Below are 20,591 nucleotides of genomic sequence, written 5' to 3'. Positions count from 1 at the left end.
CTTCAATCGTCAGTGGGACCACATTTGAGGTATCCTCACAAAACATTGGTCTGTGTTAAAAACAGAACCTGTTTTGAGGGATATACTACCCGAGCGACCTCTTATGACGGCTCGTCGGCGCCGGAGCCTGTGCGATATGTTGGTCCACAGTCACTATGTGACACGAAATAAATTACCATTCTCGACTGGACGTTCCAGATGTGGATCCTTTCCATGTGGCTCATGCCTCACGTGCCGTCATGGCAACATTATCAGGGCGACATTCTTTGCTTCCTCCAATGGATCGAAAACGTTCGAGATCCGACACTATATTTCTTGCAGCAGCACGGGCGTAATTTATTACGCCATGTGTGAATGCAATTTAATATATGTCGGACTCACAAGTCGTGAACTTAGGGTCCGGACGAGGGAGCATATCAGGGATATTATTGCCGCCAAGCAGGCAAAACCAGAGGATGTTGATACCCTAAAGACTATTCCCCGCCACTTCAGGTTGAATCACGGTTCGGACCCCTCAGGCTTTAAGGTGAGGGGGATCGACCGGGTGCACCTTGGACTAAGAGGTGGGGATATTCATAAGGCGTTGGTACGGGCGGAATTTCGGTGGATTTTTCTTCTCGACACAGTGGTACCCAGTGGATTGAATGAGAGACAGACTTTTGCGTCTTTCTTATGATCCAGCATGTCTCTTCTGCGATTTATTGGCTTTAATGGGCTCTATGTTGGTTGTGTGATCTATGTGTCGGTCGCTTTTTTCGAGTCTTTTTAATCATTTTTATTTTTTCCTTTTATAAATTAAAATTTTTCCCCTGTATTTGTTTTTTTCACAGTTTACCTCGTCTTTCCTATTTTGTGTCCTTGCCTGATGACCCCTATGTCATACCTAAAACCATTGTCCTACTGCTCAGTAAAAAAAGAGAGAAAGATAGAAAGGAAAAGAAGTAAAAAAGCTTCTATATATGATCATCACTGAGTATGAACTTATTCTATCACTCTACAGTTGTATTATTAACTTATATTATGATATGGTGATCTACTTCATATGTGTAATTTCAGCTATTGCTGCGATACTATAACTACAATGAAGTGTTAATTATTCCTATTTTTTATGATGCTCTTAGCCTGTTTTGTATAAACTGTACGACTTGCCTTTACTCTTGCCAGTATATGACATGGCATCTGCAGTCGTGCTCCCTGGTTGCGGGATTGCGCATGCGCAGTGGGTGCGGCTCTCCTCTCAGCGTTCCCTGGGTAACATTGACGTCACTAAGGGAGTTTCCCTAGCCCAGGCGATGCTGGAGTAGCCGCCCACACCGGTGCCGTGCATCCCTGCCCCATGGAACCGCGACAGGTGCTGCAGATATAATACTCACATCTCCCCTTGTTGTCCACGGTCCCCCGAGGAAGTCATTACACGAAACACGTGTTGGGACTGTTCCCCATGTGTGCCCGCATGTGTTCTCATCCACTCTGGTAAGCCCCTTCTTGGTTCTTGTGCTGTGGTGATTATGTATGCACCCTCTGTTTTACTGATATTTAAACTCTGTGTTTCTGTTCAGTGTATCACCCCTTTGGGGGTAAGCTGGCTGTATATTGAATCTTACCTTATTGGTCAGCATGTACCATTGTGGGGAGCTAGTATATCTCCTATACCTCTATACCTTTTGCATGCGGCCCCACATGGGGAATCTATTCGCCTCTCCTTGTCTAAAAACCTTTTCTTAATGTTTTATGATTGTCTATACCCCTGTTATTTCTTGTGTCTGACCAATTAAAATAATTTTCAGGTGCACTAGTGCATATGATTGCTGATTTTGTGATCATGGGGTAAAGGGCTATTCAGGCAAATTAAAAGACTTCTGTTTCTCCTTTATGCATATGTTTATTGAAGTTGTTGCATATCATCTTCGATGAAATCCATATACACTGCTCTGTTTGTTCTATTTGTGCATGGTCTGAAGAGCAGGCTTCAGATCACGCGCAGTGCGCTTGTGAATCCGACAAGCGTACACCCGGATAAGAAAGCTGCGCAAATAAGAAGTGCGCACGATTTTCAGGAGCTCATGGTGATGTCGCTCATGTAAATCCATGGTATTGTGCCTACAGGGGCGTGTTACCACAGAAAGAGGGCAAAAAAGACGGGGTGAAACAATGCCCACGGGACTAGTCATTCTGCTCATTTACATATGGAACATGCAACTTATAAAACTTTTTTTTTTTTACAAATTAATTTTACACAAAATTACAATACAGGGATGGGTAGGAAGGGATTTCTAGGCCACACATCACCCTGGTTGTAGGTTACAAGGCATATGGGACCTGATAGGTTCCCTTTAATTAATTGCTTGATCAAATATAGGAGGGTAATTTTCTCATTGCTAATTTTGTGCTGCTGTCGAAGGTTAGTAGAAATTTACAAATAATCCCAGCCCCTGGTTTAAACATAAAAGTCAAACATAGTAACTTAAATGTATGACTAACATAAAATTGAACACTGCAGATAATAAAAACCATTGTCAGAAAACAAAAAAAAAATGGTTTAGTCACCAAGGGCTTAAAATAGCTTCTTCCCAGTGTGAGTTCTTTGATGTCTAACAAGGTATAATTTCCTAATAAAACATTTCCCACATTCTGAACATGAAAATTACTTTTCTGTGTGAATTTTCTCATGTGTACGAAGGTTACGTTTGATATTAAAACATTTCCCACATTCTGAGCATGAAAATGGCTTCTCCCCTGTGTGAATTCTCTCATGTCTAAGAAGAGAAGATCTTTCTGTAAAACATTTCCCACATTCTGAGCATGAAAATGGCTTCACCCCTGTGTGAATTCTCTCATGTTTAAGAAGATGAGATTTGCTATTAAAACATTTCCCACATTCTGAGCATGAAAATGGCTTCTCCCCTGTGTGAATTCTCTCATGTTTAAGAAGATTAGATTTGATATTAAAACATTTCCCACATTCTGAACATGAAAATGGCTTCTCCCCTGTGTGAATTCTCTCATGTCTAAGAACAGAAAATTTTGTCATAAAACATTTACCACATTCTGAACATGAAAATGGCTTCTCCTCAGTGTGAATTTGCTCATGTTTAAGAAGATGAGATTTGATATTAAAACATTTCCCACATTCTGAATATGAAAATGGCTTCTCCCCTGTGTGAATTCTCTCATGTCTAAGAACAGAAAATTTCGTCATAAAACATTTCCCACATTCTGAACATGAAAATGGCCTCTCCCCTGTGTGAATTTGCTCATGTTTAAGAAGATGAGATTTGATATTAAAACATTTCCCACATTCTGAACATGAAAATGGCTTCTCCCCTGTGTGAATTCTCTCATGTCTAAGAAGAGAAGGCCTACCTGTAAAACATTTCCCACATTCTGAACATGAAAATGGCTTCTCCCCTGTGTGAATTCTCTCATGTCTAAGAAGAGAAGGTCTATCTGTAAAACATTTCCCACATTCTGAGCATGAAAATGGCTTCACCCCTGTGTGAATTCTCTCATGTCTAAGAAGAGAAGGTCTATCTGTGAAACATTTCCCACATTCTGAACATGAAAATGGCTTCTTCCCTGTGTGAAATCTCTCATGTGTAAGAAGATAAGATTTGCTATTAAAACATTTCCCACATTCTGAACATGAAAATGGCTTCTCCCCTGTGTGAATTCTCTCATGTTTAAGAAGATTAGATTTGATATTAAAACATTTCCCACATTCTGAACATGAAAATGGCTTCTCCCCTATGTGAATTCTCTCATGTGTAACAAAAGAACATCTATCTGTAAAACATTTCCCACATTCTGAACATGAAAATGGCTTCTCCCCTGTGTGAATTCTCTCATGTTTAAGAAGATTAGATTTGCTATTAAAACATTTCCCACATTCTGAACATGCAAATGGCTTCTCCCCTGTGTGAATTCTCTCATGTCTATGAAGATGAGATTTGCCAATAAAACATTTCCCACATTCTGAGCATGAAAATGCCTTCACTCCTATGTGATTTCTCCAATGATAAGCAAATATCTTTTTATCTGTAAAACATTTCTCACATTCGGAGCATGAAATTGTTTTCAACCTTGTGTGCGCTCTTTGATCTTTCACATTTCTGACACTATTGTTTTGCTTAACAGTCTGTGGTGGATTAGGAGATAGTTCTTTCCTTTGATGGACTGAGAGTATATTTGAGATGTTTACATGCTCTTCATATGTATCTTGTGTGTTGCTACAATTATCTGCTTTACAATATGAAGATATCAGATGTCCTTCGGAGGTGCTGGTACAGTCATCTGCCAAGAAGAAACCAGATTTCATTTTTAAACAAAATAAACTTAAAAATTTAAGTAATCTAAATATGAAAATTACAAATATAAGAAAGTAGAAAATGTCATAGAAATTGTATGTAACAATATTATTAATAACTCAAAGTGATCGAATATTTTATATGTGCGTAAAAATAATCATTGTTAGCAACGTATCCCTTTGTGTAAATAGAGCATGTTCTGCAATATGAAACCGCATAAGAGAACAGAAAAACCATCAGTATACATCAAAATGAAAGTTAATGAGCCTCAATAAACTTGTTATATCATCAGTTATATTCTCCCTGCAGCCGGTCGCTTTCAATCTTCAGGGACAGTAGAGGGGCTGCTGATAAGTCTTTGGCTTTACCCAGAAAGAAACGAGATTGGATGATGAAACTTTACATTTATTTCAAATACTCTCCACTAATGTCAACACACTTCTTACATCGGTATTCCTGGTTCTGTAAGCCTAGCAAAAAGAAGGATTTCGGTTGTGCCTCAAACCAGGCATCCGTAGCAGTGGCATCAGAAATGGTGTGAAATTTGGTACCTTGAGGTGTTTCTTCAGGTTTGGAAACAAATGATAGTCGGAGGGAGCTAGATCTGGTGAATAAGGTGGGTGGTTAACCAGCTGGAAGCCCAGCTCTGTCAGTTTTGCCGTGGTCGCTTGTGCAGTGTGAGCGGAGGCATTATCTTGCAGGAACAAGATTCCTTTGGACAGCTTGCCACGCCTTTTGGCCTTCAGAGCTGCTTTCAGTTGGTCCAAAAGTTCAATGTAATTCCTTGCATTGATGGTGGACACCTTTTGAAGGTTGTCCACTAGCAGCACACCCTCCTTATCCCAGAACACAGATGCCATCACCTTAGTGGCTGATTTTTGCAGCCTAAACTTCTTTGGACAAGGAGAACCACTGTGCCTCCACTCTTTTGACTTCTCCTTGTTTTCAGGGTCATACAAATAAATCCAGGTCTCATCCATAGTGACCAGTCGATCCAGGAAGTTTTTAATAGCTTTATGTCCAAATGGTCATGGATAATGAGTGACACAAACATGTTCACGGAAAATCTCCATGATGTCTGCTGTAACTTTACCTGAAATTTGTGGATTCTCCAGTATGAGGTTGAGTACAGCATCGACGATCTCCAAAAACAACAACAAAAACAAAAACAACAACCACTCTCAGTTGTGCAGGACGTTTCTCATCATTGGTGCTGAAGTGGCCCATTTTAAATTTGGCAACCCAATTCTTAACTGTGGAATATGAAGGGCATTGATCCCCCAATGTCTGCGACATATCACCATGAATATCCTTCGCGGACTTCCTTTGCAGAAACAAGAATTTTACCACTCCTCTGCTCTCAGTTGCTGTGAATAACGCATTAAACTCCGCGTGCGTAGAACACTGTTGCCATAAGCAACAAACACAAAAGTTTGAAAACATATTACACACATAAGGCTTTCATGTGATGTAACATTCGTTGCCATGGAAACAAAAAAAGATCACAAAGCCAAAGACTTATCAGCAGCCCCTTGTATCAGACATCTCTCTCTGAGCAGTGCCTGTTACAGCTCCTTGCACCGCCTCGGTGACTACCTCAAGTTGCACAGTGCAGGGTGGAGGAGCCACATGTTCATGTATTAGGAAGCGATTGCATTGCAGCACACATAAGGATGGATAAACGCAGGGAATTTTCTGCTTTCTCTTATAATCTAGTCCTGGCTGTGACTATGTCATGAGTGTGCCACAACCTGATGTGACCTCAGAGGGGATCTGGGATCAGAAGGTCACAGTGTGTTGTTGATCGCAGATCTGCTTCTGTCTGCTTGTCATTTGCAGAGTTGGAGTGTATTTAATTTCCTTCAGGCAGTGAAAAGGTTAAGGTTCACTTGTATGCTACAGTGATCTAACAGGTATTTGTAATCTCAACTGCAACCACTCCCTTCTGCTATAAAAATCTTCTTCCTCACGCCTTCCTATGTCGGCTATAGCTCATACCTATACTGTCCACTTGGAAGGAGCCAGTTCCTGAAGAAAGCTGAGGTGTCACTTCAGTTGCAGCTGAAGTTCCCGGCTGCAGTGTTATTTGTTGTGTCTTTCCTCCTGTTTGTCTTTCCTACAGGCCGCTTTACACGCAGTGACATCGCTAAAGCGATGTCGTTGGGGTAACGGAATTCGTGACGCACATCCAGCCTCGTTAGCGATGTCAATGCGTGTGACACCTACGTGCGATCGGAAAAGGTCGCAACATCGTTCAAAATCGCTAATCGTTGACATGCTCCCCTATTCCCAATTATCGTTGCTACTGCAGGTACGATGTTGTTCGTCGTTCCTGCGGCAGCACACATCGCTATTGTGACACCGCAGGAATGAGGAACCTCACCTTACCTGCGTCCCGCCAGCAATGAGGAAGGAGGTGAGCGGGATGTTCGTCCCGCTTATCTCCGCCCCCCGCTTTGATTGGGCGGTCGCTTAGTGAAGGAGGTCCTTAGAAAGGAGGTGGTTTGCCGGTCACAGCGACGTTGCTAGGCAGGTAAGTATGTGTGACGGGTCCGAGCGATGTTGCGCGCCACGGGCAGAGATTTGCCCGTGACGCACAACCGATGGGGGCAGGTACGCACGCTAGCCATCTCGCTAGCGAGATCGCAGCGTGTAAAGCAGCCTTACCTCATGTTGTCTAATTGCAGTGACAAGACTAGCGTCTTATTGGCCTTCACTTGTCAGGATGATTTCAGAGTCAGCGAGAGCTTAAGCACGTGATCATCATGTGGAGGGAAAGACTTGTCTAGAGACGTTAGGGAGTGCAGGTATCAGCCTCACGTAAATGCTGGGAGGTGACCCCATTCCCCTCTCCCTAGCGCCAGGGCCCTGCATTGTAGCGTTAATTTGATGTTCTCCCTGTGCTAAGCAGCTCGCAAGGTGAATTCTTGGACCAGGCGCAACAGGTGAAGTCATGCCGTGACAAACTATGAGACAAATACCGTATTTTTCGGACTATAAGACGCACCGGACTATAAGACACACCCTGGTTTTAGAGGAGGAAAATAAAATTTTAAGCAAAAAATGTGGTCATGACACAGTGTTATGGGACGAAGATCTGCTGCTGACACTGTTATGTAGGTAATGTCCCCAAATTCTCTAAGGTACCCCATCCTGGTAATGATCCTCCTGCCTTGTATATGATACTGCTCCTATACCCGCATCCTGCTCCTATACCCGCATCCTGCTCCTATACCCGCATCCTGCTCCTATACCCGCATCCTGCTCCTATACCCGCATCCTGCTCCTATACCCGCATCGATCCTGCTCATATACCCCCAGTCATCCTGCTCATATACCCCCCTCCTGCTATATGCCCCCATTGTGCTCATATACCAGCATCCTGCTCATAATATACCCCCATCCTGGTATATGGCCTGTATCCTATGGCACAGAGAAAAAAAAATAAACGTTTATAATCACCTTTCCTCACTCCCTGCAACATCGATCATCTTCCTTTCTGTCACAGCAGCAGTGTCTCTGACTTGTGTGGTGCCATTCCCCTGCAGCATCGCGATGTCTTCCTGTCTGTGCCGGTCAGCTGATCTGTGTGGACACTAGCGGCGTGCACAGCGATGACGTCATCGCTGTGCTCACCGCTCTCTACAAAGATCAGGTGACCGGCACAGAAAGGAAGACATCACGAAGCTGTAGGGGAACGGTGACGGGTGAGTTTACTGATTCACTGCACCCCGCGCTGATAATGACGCGCGGGGAGCAGTGAATACAGCCACACATGATCACTCCAGGCTGTAGTTGCCAGGGGTGATCATGCGGACCGGCTCTTTACTATGCGCGCGTCCCCGCCCACCTGTCAGCGTCGGCTTCAGCGCTGAGATGGGCGGGGGGATGAGCATGCATATGTAATGAGCGGGCCCACATGGTCATGGCAGGCTGCTACAGCCTGCTCGTGCCCCCGATGACCCGCTCCACCCTCATTCCCCGCAGCCCTACATTTAGACTATAAAATGCACCCCCCACTTTCCCCAAACATTTGGGGGGAAAAAAGTGCGTCTTATAGGCCGAAAAATACGGTACCTTAAAACTGTTTTAGGTTTTTTTTTTTTTTTTTAAGTGAACTAACCAGCAGGATTTTGCTATATCAGGTATAACGGCACTGAGATACAGTGGGAACCTCCAGCTGTGACCGCAAATAATTTGAGTGATGTCACTGTTCATTGTTGCAACTCAGTCTTTGCCTAAAGCCCACAGTGTGTGGTCATGTTCCTTGTGGGATATTGTGTGGATTACTTCAGAACAGGGTGTTTTGGGGGTTAATAAATTGTGAAAGAGGGTGTATTTTTTGTATTTTATTTCAAATAAATAATTTTTTGGTGTTTTGTGTTTATTCCTTTTCACTTACACATTAGTAATGGGAGGAGAGTCACATAGATGCCTCTAGGGCTTAGCAGCAGCTGAGCTGTCATTAAACCCTTATTACCCCAATTGCCACCACACCAGGGCAATTGGGATGAGTTGGGTAAGGTGCTGGGATTGCTCCTCGAAAGGATGCGACAATCCTGGATGGCTGCAAACTGTTATTTTTAGGCTGGAGGTCCAGCCTGAGAATACCAGCTCCCAGCTGTCGGCTATATCATGGCTGGATATCAAAATTGAGGGGGACCGCATGCCGATTTTTAGAAAATATTTATTTAATTATAAAAAGCCGCATGCGGTCCTTCTTATTTTGTTACAAAGCCAAGATAAGCACACAGCTGGGTGCTGCAGCCGTATGCTTTATCTGTGCTACGTATCCTAATATGGGGGGACCCTAAGCCAATTTTATTTATTTATTTTTACACTAATCTAGGCACTCACACAGCATCTGTGATTGAAAGCAGTCAGACATGCGGTCACACAGGGTGGGGGGCGCAGTATGACTGCAACCAATCACAAACACCGGGACAACCAGTGGACGAGGTAAGCAGTGCATATGTATGAAGGATAATGAGCGGCCCTGGAAGTAGCGTTACAGCCATGTGGGAGACTGGTAAGTATAGTGTGCTTGCTCTAATCCCCCTTTCTCTTCTATCACCATTTTAAAGCGCCTGATTCAGGTCCCTATAGACCTGGTTGCATCTGCCGATCCCGGGTATCTGCGGGTCCGGCCATCACTAGTCATTACTCCTTGCCGGAGCGATTACCTGTAGGATCCTCCTCTTTGCGCCGTTCATCTCCCCACACACACCTTTCTCCTTTCTCCATTAAGGCTTCAAGATGAATCTTCCTCGGATATTTGCCTCGATTTCAAAACTGTGAAAATAATAAATGTAAAAAAGTCACAAACAGAAGGAAAACTGTTCTGGAATGTTCTAGATGGATGCTTTTATTAGACTCTCGTGTGGCAACTGAGCCGCCAATTGCAAAAAACATCACCACCTCCTATATCACCAGTGCTGCCCTGAGAGTCAGTACAGCGGCAACTAGTGGTAGAAGCAGGCGTCTCTGGAGCAGGGTCCGATAAATGTACCACATTATGACAAAGTGATGTCTTTCATTATTTTGTCTTGACGTTTCAGATACCCTAACATTTTTTTTTATCAAATGTGAATGGTTTTGTTTGGAAATGTTGTAGTTTTTGGGTATATAGTATTATCTTGTTTAATGGTGTCCGAAACATTTTTTTAAGTGCTATTAATTTGCTGTTAGACAGATCTGTTCCTTTTTTATTTATATTTGCAGCTCAGTATGGTCTAAGCCAGGGGTGGGGACCTTTTCTGTAGCCCCCAGGCAGATTGCTGGGGACCGAAGCGCTCAGGCAGGCAGCCGCAACATGCTGGATGCCATCCCTTTAAATCCCCATGTACACTGCGAGGATGCGCACGCAGCATTCATTAATGAACGCTGCGTGGGCAAACATTTAGGTCCTCACGCTGAGAACTTACTTTGTGGGCAGGGTTAGCACATGTTGGGCTCCCGTCCCAACATCCTGAACATGCCTTCCCCCACAGTGCTGTGTGCCACCCCCAGTGCTGTGTGCTCTTGTGATGTCTATGATCTCCCAGTGCTGTCTGTGCCCCAGCCCCTACTGTGATAATGTGAACTAGGGCCAGTAGGCGGTAGTCACAGGCAAAGGCTTCCTTCCCATAGGCGACCTGGCCCCACTTCAGAGGAAAACTGTTGTGGTCCTGGCTGGGTGTGTGGAGAGGTGCGGTGCTGTTCATTCCTCTCAGGAGGGACGCTTCTTGCCACTGTCTTGGGCAGGCCAGGACCGAATCGTGGAGGAAACTGAGACTGAGTTCTTATTAGGCTGGGGCCACACGGGGCACTACTGCGATGCTCGCATGAGACTCGGCTTGTGCTGGCAGCACAGCAGGAGCCGAGTGTCATACGAGTGTGCCTACATCTGAGGTCCGACCCTGCGAGCAGACCTCAGCTGCGGGGGGCGGGCTGGCTCTCAGGAGGGGAGGGAGGGATTTCTATCCCTCTCTCCTCCGTAGTCGGCTATTGCCATTCTCGCACTGCACTGGCAATACACCGGTGTACCGCGAGTGAAGTGCGATTTTTCTCTAGCCCCATTCACTTGAATAGGTGCGAGAGAAAGAGTCTCTGCTTACAATCGCAGCATGCTGCGATTGTTTTCTCGGTCCGATTATGGCTGAGAAAATAATCGCTCATGTGTGCTGACACACAGGTTAGAATTGGTTCGAGGGGAATGCGATGTTTTATCGCACTCCACTCGCACCGATTTTCTCGCCGTGTGGCTTAGGCCTTAGGCTGAGGCCACACAGTGATTACTGAGAGTCCTTGCATGACACTCGGCTCACGCTCGCACCCTAGTGGGAGCTGAGTGTCATGTGACTGTAGTCCGATCGTGTGATCAGACCACAGCTGCAGAGGGGAGAGCCAGTGCTGCAGAGGGGAGGGATTTATCTCCCCATCTCCTCCATTGCCAACTGATGTAAGAATTGCACTGGCCCCATAGAGTAATATTGGTCCGAGTGGAATGCGATTTTTATCACATTCCACTCTCTCCGTATTATTCGCCGTGTGTGCTGAGCCTTAAGGGGGCTTTACACACTACGACATCGCTAATGCTAAGTCGTTGGGGTCACGGAATTCGTGACGCACATCCGGCCGCATTAGCGATGCCGTTGCGTGTGACACCTATGAGCGATTTTGCATCGTCGCAAAAAAGTGCAAAATCGCACATCGGTGACATGGGGGTCCATTCTCGATTATCGTTACTGCAGCAGTAACGAAGTTGTTCTTCGTTGCTGCGGAAGCACACAACGCTGCGTGTGACGCCGCAGTAACGAGGAAGCTCCCCTACCTGCCTCCCGGCCACAATGCGGAAGGAAGGAGGTGGGCGGGATGTTACATCCCGCTCATCTCCGCCCCTCCGCTGCTATTGGGCGGCGGTTCAGTGACGCCGCACGGACCGCCCCCTTAGAAAGGAGGCGGTTCGCCGGTCACAGCGACGTCGCAGGGAAGGCAAGTATGTGTGACTGCTCTGGGCGATGTTGTGCGCCACGGGCAGCGATTTGCCCGTTTCGCACAACAGATGGGGGCGGGTACCCACACTAGCGATATCGGTACCGATATCGCATTGTGTAAAGTGGCCTTTACACAACAGTTCTTTACTACACAGTTTCTGGAAGGCAACTTTACACGAGAAGTAGCGGGCACATCTCATAGTACGCTTCATTAGTATCAAACACCAACACCCGCATTTCCTCTAAGTTCACCTCAGCTGTTATTATTGTGGATGCTCCCTGTCCTCCTGCCACTGCCCAGCCTAGCACAACGGAGCCGTCTGTGAGAGTCAATCCAGTCCCTATGCAGTTCCACGTCCTCCCAGGAACAGGCAGTAGCGACGCTCTCATATCTGCCACACTAGACTGCATACTCGTCTCGCATCCAACTCCAGTCCCTACCCACAAGGGGCGCTACGGCCGACAACCAGTATTAGATTTTTCTACTGGTTTTCATTTTGGGTTACAACCACCCTCCGTGTGTCCATATGTTTTCTCACACTATCCTTGTGAGTAGGGGTATGGGGGAGGGAGGCAGTAATAAGTCTTCCATTTGTTTGTAAAGACCTGTCCCATCCTTTGTTGCTCATCCCCCATCCAGTAAAGTCGCCTCCAGGGGAGGGATCAGGATAACTGCATTTTATGGCTTTTCCTGTTGATGTTCTCTCTGCACCTCTGGATTGTGATGTGGAACTTCAAGGAAATCTAATTCCCAGACACAATAAGAAAATAACAGTCACAGGAATCCTATTACAATGCAATGTCACTTCCCATGACTCCTGTCCCTTTTTATTGTATAAATTGAACATGATGCACATGACATATTAAAATATTTGCAGACCAATATGAGATGTGAGAGCCGAGATCCAGTACCGTTTATACCACTTAGGGCTCTTGTCCACTTGCACACCACTTCCGATGCGACAGCATCGGAAACAATATGCTAATGACCCTCTGCTGCGGGTGTCAGCCGAGGGTCATGCGACTGTAATGCGATCGCATCACAGGAGCGGAGAAGATGGAGGGAGCACTTTCTCCCATCTCCTCCGTTATCTGTCTCTCCGTGCACTGCACTCGCATAACATGCGAGTGCAGTGCGATTTGACACACGCGTGAGCCGAGACTCGGTGCAAAACGCAGCATGCTGCAATTGCACCGAAAGCACGATTCGTGCCGGAGAAAATTAAGCACGAGGACACTGTCTCATAGTTTAACACTGGTGCGAGTGCGATCCGACTTTTTATCGGATCGCACTCGTACATGGAAATCGCAAGTGGACAAGAGCCAATACATTTACCATAGGGGTTGTCAGGGGCGTTGGTAAGGTAAGAAAAGATCAGGGAAGAAGTCATGAGATATATTTTGCCACCGATCCTCCCACCCAAACAAAAATGTAATACAACAGTCTGCACCCCAGAATATAGCCCACACCCCATATACCCCCTATACAGCCCACACCCCATATACCCCCCTATACAGCCCACACCCCATAGACCCCCCTATATAGCCCACACCCCATAGACCCCCCTATACAGCCCACACCCCATAGACCCCCCTATACAGCCCACACCCCATAGACCCCCCTATACAGCCTGCACCTCATATACCCCCCTATACAGACCACACCCCATATACCACCATATAAAGTCCTCACACCATATAAAACCCACTCCCCATATACCCCCCCTATAAAGCCCGCACCCCATATACCCCCTATACAGCCCGCACCCCATATACCCCCCTATACAGCCCACACACCACCATATAAAGCCCTCACACCATATACAACCCACACCCCATACACCACCATATAAAGCCCTCACACCATATACAACCCACACCCCATACACCACCATATAAAGCCCTCACACCATGTACAACCCACACCCCATATGCCCCCATATAAAGGCCGCACCCCATATACAACCCACACCCCATATACCCCCCATAAACAGCCCGCACCCCGTGTATCCCCCATATACAGCCCGCACCCCGAGTATCCCCCATATACCTCCAGCACGCCCATATACAGCCACACCCCATGTATCCCCCATATACAGCCTGCACCCCATGTATCCCCCATATACAGCCCGCACCCCATGTATGCCCTGTACCCTGATCTCTCTCCGGTGTCCCGTCTTCGTCACGTGTTGCTGCTGCTGCTGCTTTCCGCTCTGGAATAGTCTCGTAGAGAAGCTGCCGCCGGGAGGGGTGACGTCACAGGAAGTAGGCGGAGTCCAAGGAAGCACAGTGCTGTGGACATGGACACTGGAGACTGAGATCACAGTGAAGAGGAGCGGGTTGAGGGGAAGGGCTGTGTGAGGCTGAGGAGAAGGGCTGTGTGAGGCTGAGGAGAAGGGCTGTGTGAGGCTGAGGAGAAGGGCTCTGTGAGGCTGAGGAGAAGGGCTGTGTGAGGCTGAGGAGAAGGGCTGTGTGAGGCTGAGGAGAAGGGCTGTGTGAGGCTGAGGAGAAGGGCTGTGTGAGGCTGAGGAGAAGGGCTCTGTGAGGCTGAGGAGAAGGGCTCTGTGAGGCTGAGGAGAAGGGCTCTGTGAGGCTGAAGAGAAGGTCTGTGTGAGGCTGAGGAGAAGGGCTATGTGAGGAAGGGGAGAGGGGATGTGAGGATGGGATGTGAGGATGGGATGTGAGGATGGGATGTGAGGGGCTGTGAGGATGGGATGTGAGGGGCTGTGAGGATGGGATGTGAGGGGCTGTGAGGATGGGGAGAGGGGCTGTGAGGATGGAATGTGAGGGGCTGTGAGGATGGGATGTGAGGGTTTGTGAGGATGGGATGTGAGGGGCTGTGAGGATGGATGGGATGTGAGGGGCTGTGAGGATGGATGGGATGTGAGGGGCTGTGAGGATGGATGGGATGTGAGGGGCTGTGAGGATGGATGGGATGTGAGGGGCTGTGAGGATGGATGGGATGTGAGGGGCTGTGAGGATGGATGGGATGCGAGGGGCTGTGAGGATGGGATGCGAGGGGCTGTGAGGATGGGATGCGAGGGGCTGTGAGGATGGGATGCGAGGGGCTGTGAGGATGGGATGCGAGGGGCTGTGAGGATGGGATGCGAGGGGCTGTGAGGATGGGATGGTTGGGGCTGTGAGGATGGGATGCGAGGGGCTGTGAGGATGGGATGCGAGGGGCTGTGAGGATGGGATGCGAGGGGCTGTGAGGATGGGATGCGAGGGGCTGTGAGGATGGGATGCGAGGGGCTGTGAGGATGGGATGCGAGGGGCTGTGAGGATGGGATGCGAGGGGCTGTGAGGATGGGATGCGAGGGGCTGTGAGGATGGGATGCGAGGGTCTGTGAGGATGGGATGCGAGGGTCTGTGAGGATGGGATGCGAGGGTCTGTGAGGATGGGATGCGAGGGGCTGTGAGGATGGGATGCGAGGGGCTGTGAGGATGGGATGCGAGGGGCTGTGCAGATGGGGAGAGGGGCTGTGGTGAGGGGCTGTGAGGAGGGGATGTGAGGGGCTGTGAGGAGGGGATGTGAGGGGCTGTGAGGAGGGGATGTGAGGGGCTGTGAGGAGGGGATGTGAGGGGCTGTGAGGAGGGGATGTTGAGGGGCTGTGAGGATGGGATGTGAGGGGCTGTGAGGATGGGATGTGAGGGGCTGTGAGGATGGGATGTGAGGGGCTGTGAGGATGGGATGTGAGGGGCTGTGAGGATGGGATGTGAGGGGCTGTGAGGATGGGATGTGAGGGGCTGTGAGGATGGGATGTGAGGGGCTGTGAGGATGGGATGTGAGGGGCTGTGAGGATGGGGAGAGGGGATGTGAGGGGCTGTGAGGATGGGGAGAGGGGATGTGAGGATGGAATGTGAGGGGCTGTGAGGATGGGATGTGAGGGTTTGTGAGGATGGGATGTGAAGGGCTGTGAGGATGGGATGTGAAGGGCTGTGAGGATGGGATGTGAGGGGCTGTGAGGATGGGATGTGAGGGGCTGTGAGGATGGGATGTGAGGGGCTGTGAGGAGGGGATGTGAGGGGCTGTGAGGAGGGGATGTGAGGGGCTGTGAGGAGGGGATGTGAGGGGCTGTGAGGAGGGGATGTGAGGGGCTGTGAGGAGGGGATGTGAGGGGCTGTGAGGAGGGGATGTGAGGGGCTGTGAGGAGGGGATGTGAGGGGCTGTGAGGAGGGGATGTGAGGGGCTGTGAGGAGGGGATGTGAGGGGCTGTGAGGAGGGGATGTTGAGGGGCTGTGAGGATGGGATGTGAGGGGCTGTGAGGATGGGATGTGAGGGGCTGTGAGGATGGGATGTGAGGGGCTGTGAGGATGGGATGTGAGGGGCTGTGAGGATGGGATGTGAGGGGCTGTGAGGATGGGATGTGAGGGGCTGTGAGGATGGGATGTGAGGGGCTGTGAGGATGGGGAGAGGGGATGTGAGGGGCTGTGAGGATGGGGAGAGGGGATGTGAGGATGGAATGTGAGGGGCTGTGAGGATGGGATGTGAGGGTTTGTGAGGATGGGATGTGAGGGGCTGTGAGGATGGGATGTGAGGGGCTGTGAGGATGGGATGTGAGGGGCTGTGAGGAGGGGATGTGAGGGGCTGTGAGGAGGGGATGTGAGGGGCTGTGAGGAGGGGATGTGAGGGGCTGTGAGGAGGGGATGTGAGGGGCTGTGAGGAGGGGATGTGAGGGGCTGTGAGGAGGGGATGTGAGGGGCTGTGAGGAGGGGATGTGAGGGGCTGTGAGGAGGGGATGTGAGGGGCTGTGAGGAGGGGATGTGAGGGGCTGTGAGGAGGGGATGTGAGGGGCTGTGAGGAGGGGATGTGAGGGGCTGTGAGGAGGGGATGTGAGGGGCTGTGAGGAGGGGATGTGAGGGGCTGTGAGGAGGGGATGTGAGGGGCTGTGAGGAGGGGATGTGAGGGGCTGTGAGGAGGGGATGTGAGGGGCTGTGAGGAGGGGATGTGAGGGGCTGTGAGGAGGGGCTGTGAGGAGGGGCTGTGAGGAGGGGCTGTGAGGAGGGGATGTTGAGGGGCTGTGAGGATGGGATGCGAGGGGCTGTGAGGATGGGATGCGAGGGGCTGTGAGGATGGGATGCGAGGGGCTGTGAGGATGGGATGCGGGGGGCTGTGAGGATGGGATGCGGGGGGCTGTGAGGATGGGATGCGGGGGGCTGTGAGGATGGGATGCGAGGGGCTGTGAGGATGGGATGCGAGGGGCTGTGAGGATGGGATGCGAGGGGCTGTGAGGATGGGATGCGAGGGGCTGTGAGGATGGGATGCGAGGGGCTGTGAGGATGGGATGCGAGGGGCTGTGAGGATGGGATGCGAGGGGCTGTGAGGATGGGATGCGAGGGGCTGTGAGGATGGGATGCGAGGGGCTGTGAGGATGGGATGCGAGGGGCTGTGAGGATGGGATGCGAGGGGCTGTGAGGATGGGATGCGAGGGGCTGTGAGGATGGGATGCGAGGGGCTGTGAGGATGGGATGCGAGGGGCTGTGAGGATGGGATGCGAGGGGCTGTGAGGATGGGATGCGAGGGGCTGTGAGGATGGGATGCGAGGGGCTGTGAGGATGGGATGCGAGGGGCTGTGAGGATGGGATGCGAGGGGCTGTGAGGATGGGATGCGAGGGGCTGTGAGGATGGGATGCGAGGGGCTGTGAGGATGGGATGCGAGGGGCTGTGAGGATGGGATGCGAGGGGCTGTGAGGATGGGATGCGAGGGGCTGTGAGGATGGGATGCGAGGGGCTGTGAGGATGGGATGCGAGGGGCTGTGAGGATGGGATGCGAGGGGCTGTGAGGATGGGATGCGAGGGGCTGTGAGGATGGGATGCGAGGGGCTGTGAGGATGGGATGCGAGGGGCTGTGAGGATGGGATGCGAGGGGCTGTGAGGATGGGATGCGAGGGGCTGTGAGGATGGGATGCGAGGGGCTGTGAGGATGGGATGCGAGGGGCTGTGAGGATGGGATGCGAGGGGCTGTGAGGATGGGATGCGAGGGGCTGTGAGGATGGGATGCGAGGGGCTGTGAGGATGGGATGCGAGGGGCTGTGAGGATGGGATGCGAGGGGCTGTGAGGATGGGATGCGAGGGGCTGTGAGGATGGGATGCGAGGGGCTGTGAGGATGGGATGCGAGGGGCTGTGAGGATGGGATGCGAGGGGCTGTGAGGATGGGATGCGAGGGGCTGTGAGGATGGGATGCGAGGGGCTGTGTGGATGGGATGCGAGGGGCTGTGAGGATGGGATGCGAGGGGCTGTGTGGATGGGATGCGAGGGGCTGTGAGGATGGGATGCGAGGGGCTGTGAGGATGGGATGCGAGGGGCTGTGAGGATGGGATGCGAGGGGCTGTGAGGATGGGATGCGAGGGGCTGTGAGGATGGGATGCGAGGGGCTGTGAGGATGGGATGCGAGGGGCTGTGAGGATGGGATGTGAGGGGCTGTGAGGATGGGATGTGAGGGGCTGGGAGGATGGGATGTGAGAGGCTGGGAGGATGGGATGTGAGGGGCTGTGCGGATGGGGAGAGGGGCTGTGGTGAGGGGATGTGAGGGGCTGTGGTGAGGGGATGTGAGGGGCTGTGGTGAGGGGATGTGAGGGGCTGTGGTGAGGGGATGTGAGGGGCTGTGAGGAGGTGATGTGAGGGGCTGTGAGGATGGGATGTGAGGGGCTGTGAGGATGGGATGTGAGGCTGGGATGAGGGGCTGTAAGCAGTGGCATAACTAGAGTTTGATGCAAAGTGCAAAGTTCAGACCTGGGCCCTCCCTCCACATACACTGACACTCGGGGTACAGGATAATGATGCTGACACTTGGCTCTTACCCACAGCACCCAGATTTCCCATGATCTGAAATCCCTTTATCAGCACCCAGCTTTCCTATGTTCTGATATCCATCTTCTCCTCGGCACCCAGCTTCCCCTTGCTCTGCTATACATCTTTCCCTCAGCACCCAGCTTTCCCATATCAGAGCATGGGAAAGCTGGGTGCTGAGGGAAAGAGCCTTTTTCCCTCAGCACAAAACGTTCCCATCCCGATTGTATCTTTGTCCCCCCTTGTATATATTTCTCCAAATACAATAATGGCCCCAACATAGCCTTCCAAATAGTATAAAGGGTCCCACATAACCCTTCATATATTAGAATACACTTCCATAGTCCTCCATGTGTTATAATGCATTTCCCATAGTTCTCCATGCATTATAATGCACCCCATAGTACTCAATATATAATACTGCGCCACATAGTCCTCCATATATTATAATGCACCCCCATAGTCCTCCATGTATAAAGTAGCCCTCCAATTATTATAATGAATTTCTCATAGTTCTCCATATATTATAATTCACCCCATAGTACTCCATATATTATACTGCACAACCTAGTCCCCAATGTTATATAATGCACCCCCATAGTCCATGTATAAGGAAGGCTCCATAGTCCTCCATATATTATAATGTAGCCCCTATAGTCCTCTATATATATTATAATGCAACCCCATAAAACTTCATATTGTATTATGCAGCCCCATACTCCTCCATGTATAATGCACCCCTATATTCCATGTACAAGGTGTCCTTCATTTTGTATTATGCAGCCCCCCCAGACCTCCATATATAATAATGCAGCCAGCCTCTCCAGGCCTCCATGTATAATGTAGCAGCCAGCCTCTCCAGGCCTCCATTTATAACAATGCACCCAGCTTCGCCAGGCCTCCATGTATAATATAGCAGCCATCCTCTCCAGACCTCCATCTATAATAATGCAGCCAGCCTCCCCAGTTCCCCATGTATAATAATGTATCCAGCCTCCCCAGTCCTCCATGTATAATACAGCCAGCCTCCCCAGGCGTCGATGTATAAAATGGCAGCCAGCCTCCCCAGGCCTCCATGTATAATAATGCAGCTAGCTTCCTCAGGCCTCCATGCATAATAATGCAGCCAGCCCTCCATGTATAATAATGCAGCCAGCCTCCCCAGACCTCCATCTATAATAATGCAGCCAGCCTCGCCAGTCCTCTATGTATAATAATGAATCCAGCTTCTCCAGGTTTCCATGTATAGTAATACAGCCAGCCTCCCCAGGCCTCCATGTATAATATAGCAGCCAGCCTCTCCAGGCCCCCATGTATAATGTAGCAGCCAGCCTCTCCAGGTATAATAATGCAGCCTCCCCAGACCTCCATGTATAATGCAGCCTCTCCAGGCCTCCATGTATAATGCAGCCTCTCCAGGCCTCCATGTATAATGCAGCCTCTCCAGGCCTCCATGTATAATGCAGCCTCTCCAGGCCTCCATGTATAATAATGCAGCCTCCCCAGACCTCCATGTATAATAATGCAGCCTCCCCAGACCTCCATGTATAATAATGCAGCCTCTCCAGGCCACCATGTATAATAATGCAGCCTCCCAAGACCTCCATGTATAATAATGCAGCCTCCCCAGACCTCCATGTATAATGCAGCCTCTCCAGGCCTCGATGTATAATAATGCAGCCTCCCCAGGCCTCCATGTATAATAATGCAGCCTCCCCCAGGCCTCCATGTATAATAGTGCAGCCTCCCCAGACCTCCATGTATAATGCAGCCTCTCCAGGCCTCCATGTATAATGCAGCCTCTTCAGGCCTCCATGTATAATAATTGAGCCTGCCCAGACCTCCATGTATAATAATGCAGCCTCCCCAGACCTCCATGTATAATGCAGCCTCTCCAAGCCTTTATGTATAATGCAGCTTCTCCAGGCCTCCATGTATAATGCAGCCTCTCCAGGCCTCCATGTATAATGCAGCCTCTCCAGGCCTCCATGTATAATAATGCAGCCTCTCCAGGCCTCCAT

The 20,591-nt window shown here is 49.8% G+C and overlaps 2 protein-coding genes across 2 annotated transcripts in view; one reads left to right on the top strand and one right to left on the bottom strand.

The window, feature by feature from the left end:
- Positions 1-20,591, top strand: part of LOC142245455 (uncharacterized) — a 144,228-nt gene that overhangs the window by 72,098 nt on the left and 51,539 nt on the right. The gene's annotated exons all lie outside the window — the stretch shown is intronic.
- Positions 1,871-14,362, bottom strand: LOC142245461 (uncharacterized). The gene is made up of 3 exons (XM_075318185.1): positions 13,933-14,362; positions 9,488-9,596; positions 1,871-4,290 (listed from the first exon to the last, which is right to left on the bottom strand). The coding sequence occupies exons 2-3, from the start codon at positions 9,546-9,548 to the stop codon at positions 2,645-2,647; spliced, it is 1,707 nt and encodes a 568-aa protein (XP_075174300.1). The 5' UTR covers positions 9,549-9,596; positions 13,933-14,362; the 3' UTR covers positions 1,871-2,644.

This window comes from Anomaloglossus baeobatrachus, chromosome 7 (assembly GCF_048569485.1).
Source record: "Anomaloglossus baeobatrachus isolate aAnoBae1 chromosome 7, aAnoBae1.hap1, whole genome shotgun sequence".
NCBI lineage: Eukaryota > Metazoa > Chordata > Amphibia > Anura > Aromobatidae > Anomaloglossus > Anomaloglossus baeobatrachus.
Note: the sequence above shows the minus strand (reverse complement) of the source record. Positions and strands in the feature narration are given on the sequence as shown.

Bases quoted from the DNA above. Each gene is read 5' to 3' on its own strand.
- LOC142245461 (XM_075318185.1), bottom strand. From the start codon at position 9,548: ATGGAGAAAGGAGAAAGGTGTGTGTGGGGAGATGAACGGCGCAAAGAG. The intron at 4,291-9,487 runs GTAATCGCTCCG...TCTTCTTGGCAG, and splicing joins CAAAGAGGAGGATCCTACAG to ATGACTGTACCAGCACCTCC.